This window comes from Nannospalax galili, unplaced genomic scaffold, assembly GCF_000622305.1.
Source record: "Nannospalax galili isolate Female #2095 unplaced genomic scaffold, S.galili_v1.0 scaffold267, whole genome shotgun sequence".
Classification (NCBI taxonomy): Eukaryota; Metazoa; Chordata; class Mammalia; order Rodentia; family Spalacidae; genus Nannospalax; species Nannospalax galili.
In genome coordinates this window covers 8,800-11,637 of record NW_008357518.1, presented here as the reverse complement: position 1 = coordinate 11,637, position 2,838 = coordinate 8,800, and the positions used below count along the sequence as shown (strand labels likewise).

General features: G+C 44.4%; 1 protein-coding gene across 1 annotated transcript in view; it reads left to right on the top strand.

Moving 5' to 3' along the window:
- Nucleotides 1-2,838, top strand: part of LOC103751674 (rho guanine nucleotide exchange factor 7) — a gene marked incomplete at its 3' end in the record, with an annotated part of 85,905 nt that extends 83,067 nt beyond the window's left edge. The window contains 1 exon segment of the mRNA XM_008855175.2: nucleotides 2,777-2,838. Coding sequence (XP_008853397.2) covers nucleotides 2,777-2,838 — 62 coding nt within the window.

The following is a 2,838-nucleotide window of genomic DNA, read 5'->3' as shown; positions in this document are numbered from 1 at the left end:
TGTTCTTTTTTTACTTTTGTGTATGATTGTCATGTAGTATCTGCAGAGATCAGAAGAGGGCATTGGAGCCCCTGAAACTGGAGCTTCTGATGGTTGTTAGCTGCCGTGTGGGTGCTGGGAACTGAACCCACGTCCTCCGCAAGAGCAGCCAGTGCTCTTAACTGCTGAACCATCTGTCCAGGCCCACATCTTAACCACTGAGCCACCTCTTTAGCCCTGATGTGTTTTTAACTGCTGAGCCATTGCCCCAGCCCCCACGTCTTGTGGTTCTTCAGCATTGCTTTTGGGTCTCAATAAAAGAAAGCATAGTACTGAGCTTGTAGCTGACTCTCCCACCCCACAGTCTGGTTTGGAAGGTGCTGTTGGCACCCTGATCACACTGTATTGGAAGGTGCTGGTGACAGCCTTGTTCACACTGTATTGGAAGGTACTGTGACACCCATGCTCACACTCTTAGTCACTGCCCACAACCCTGTAGTTCAGGACTACCTTACCCCAGCACCCTGTCCTCCTGGGACTGTCTTACTGGCTGTCTTTTTTATAGCTTTGTTCTTTGTTTTGTTTTTTGAGTCAAAGTCTTGCTGTGTAGCCCAGATTGGCCTCAAATGCCTTCTTGCCTCCGTTTCCCAAGTGTTGGGATTACAGGAATGTGCCATCATGAAAAGCTCATAACCTTGTTCTTTGCTGACACCATCTCTGCCGCAGGATGGACTCCTGTTGTTGGGTATAGGCAGGCTTGACCAGTTTGCTCTGAGGCAGAAGCTGTAACTTGTCCCTTGGATACTTTTCACAGTCCCGTTTACTCCTTTCTCTAGAAGTTTGCTTCCTACCCCTTTTCAGATGATCTCAGCTCATTTGAGCCCCTGCTCTGTGAAACGCCTCAAACCAGAGAAGGAGAAGCAAGTTAAATCTGGAGTGTGGTAGACCCATGCTGTGGATTTGGGTTAGGGCTTTTCTCATGTAGGAGATTTGCCATCAAACTTTTATCTACTGAGGAATGTTACTGATGCTAGAGTGTCTGGGCCCTGAATGTGCATCTTCTGATAGGGAAGTGTGACAGGGAGCTCTCAGTGATGCTCCTAAGTGAAATGTGACTGGGAGTTCACAGTGTGGTCCTCAGAGTTGGAGTACAGTATTAGGTTAAGTGTTCTGTCAGCCTTCATTCTGGGAGGAAGGACTTGATACTTACGGTACTTCCTCGTCTATTGATAGTCTCTCTGGAGTTGGAGATCCTAGGCTTCTCTGGGTGCTCTCCTGACCCTGTCTGCTTTGGTACCTATTGATTTCTATGTTTACAAAGTGTATTTCCAAGGCATACAAGAAATTATGCCAAAACATGACATGCATTTTGTTATAACGCATAGTACCCATGGAAATATTGTGCTTCCTCAGGACATTATATTTCATCTTTCTAAGACCACTTTTTAAAATCATCTTAATGCATCTGAGGGCGGACTTTGCTTTTTTTCTGTGTCTTTCCTTTCATACTAAGTTGTTTCCATTGATTGCCTTTTTTTGTTTAGGTTGTTCCTTTCTTGTTTATTGGAATGATGAGGTCTTCTGTGCAATGAAGAATGTTTTCTATTGTATCTTTGACACCTTGGAGAATGGGTCAGAGCTGTTGGGTCCTCTGCCAGTCTTCTGTCTCTGTGGGTGTGTGGAAGGCTAGGAAACACCAGTATGATCAGATGGTGCTGCCTGCTGCTGTTGGTTGGGTGGTGGTCTTTGCTGACATCACTGATATGAGCAGAGCAATAGTGCCCTGTGACCATGGCATGATGTGCTAGCCTTTATTGACCTTGAGGTATGGGTAAAATGAGGCCACCGCTGTGGTAGATGGGCACATGACCTCTGGTCCCTAGAAGATGGTGTGGGTATAGTGACCTGGGCATGGAATTTCTGGGGCCTGCTGGCCACCCCTTTTCACTTGAGAGAGGCTTGCTTAGGGCTTTTGCTTTTCTCTGTTGCTTGTTGGTAGATTTGCATTTACCAGCCTCTCCAGAGCCTTGTCCAAGCTGGGTGAAGAAGAGCAGAAACCCAGTAGTCTTCTTTCCTCTCCTGCCTCCCAGAAACCTGAAAGTGTCATCTCTGAGAACAGTGCTATGCAGATTGTAAGGTACTGTTTCCCCTGGCATTATGACAGAAATTAGTACTTGTTAGTGACTCAAGGTTGGTACAAGTTTGATGAAGAGCACTTAGGTACCCAGTGGGCACATTGCTTGGTGTGTGTAGGACTTATTAGGGCAGTTTAGAAATATCTAAAATTTACAATACACATGTCCCCTGGAATTTAACTTACAGGCTTATTATTTATATGTGTTCAAATATGGATGTGCAACTATTTTTAATGCAGCCTTTTGCAAGCTAAGAAAAACATTGCATATAGTATATAGAAAAATACTTGGAATAACTTAAAGTTCAATAGTAGCTCAGATGTACATTTTAGCATTATGTGATTGGAAACTTGTCCACAATCTTGTGACTTGTTTTTGAGGTAGAGACGTGTGCACACTGCTTCTCTCTAAATACATGTAAACCTGTGTGTGTTTGTGCTGCGGTGGAAGAGTTAGAAGGGGGCCCTTTGCTTTGTGGAGAGAGTGTCCTAGGGCTGCAGCTGGGCCATGGGCAAGGTACACAGGGAAATGGGAAACAGGTTTCTTTACTTTAGACAGTCTCTTGCCATAGAATATTTTATTAAAATGTAATATATTTTATAGCAAAATAGACTATATATTTCATGTAAATTTCTCCCACTTGTCCCCTACCTGTCTTTTAGGACATGACTGATAATAGCAACACCCAGCTGGTTGTACGAGCCAAGTTTAACTTCCAGCAGAC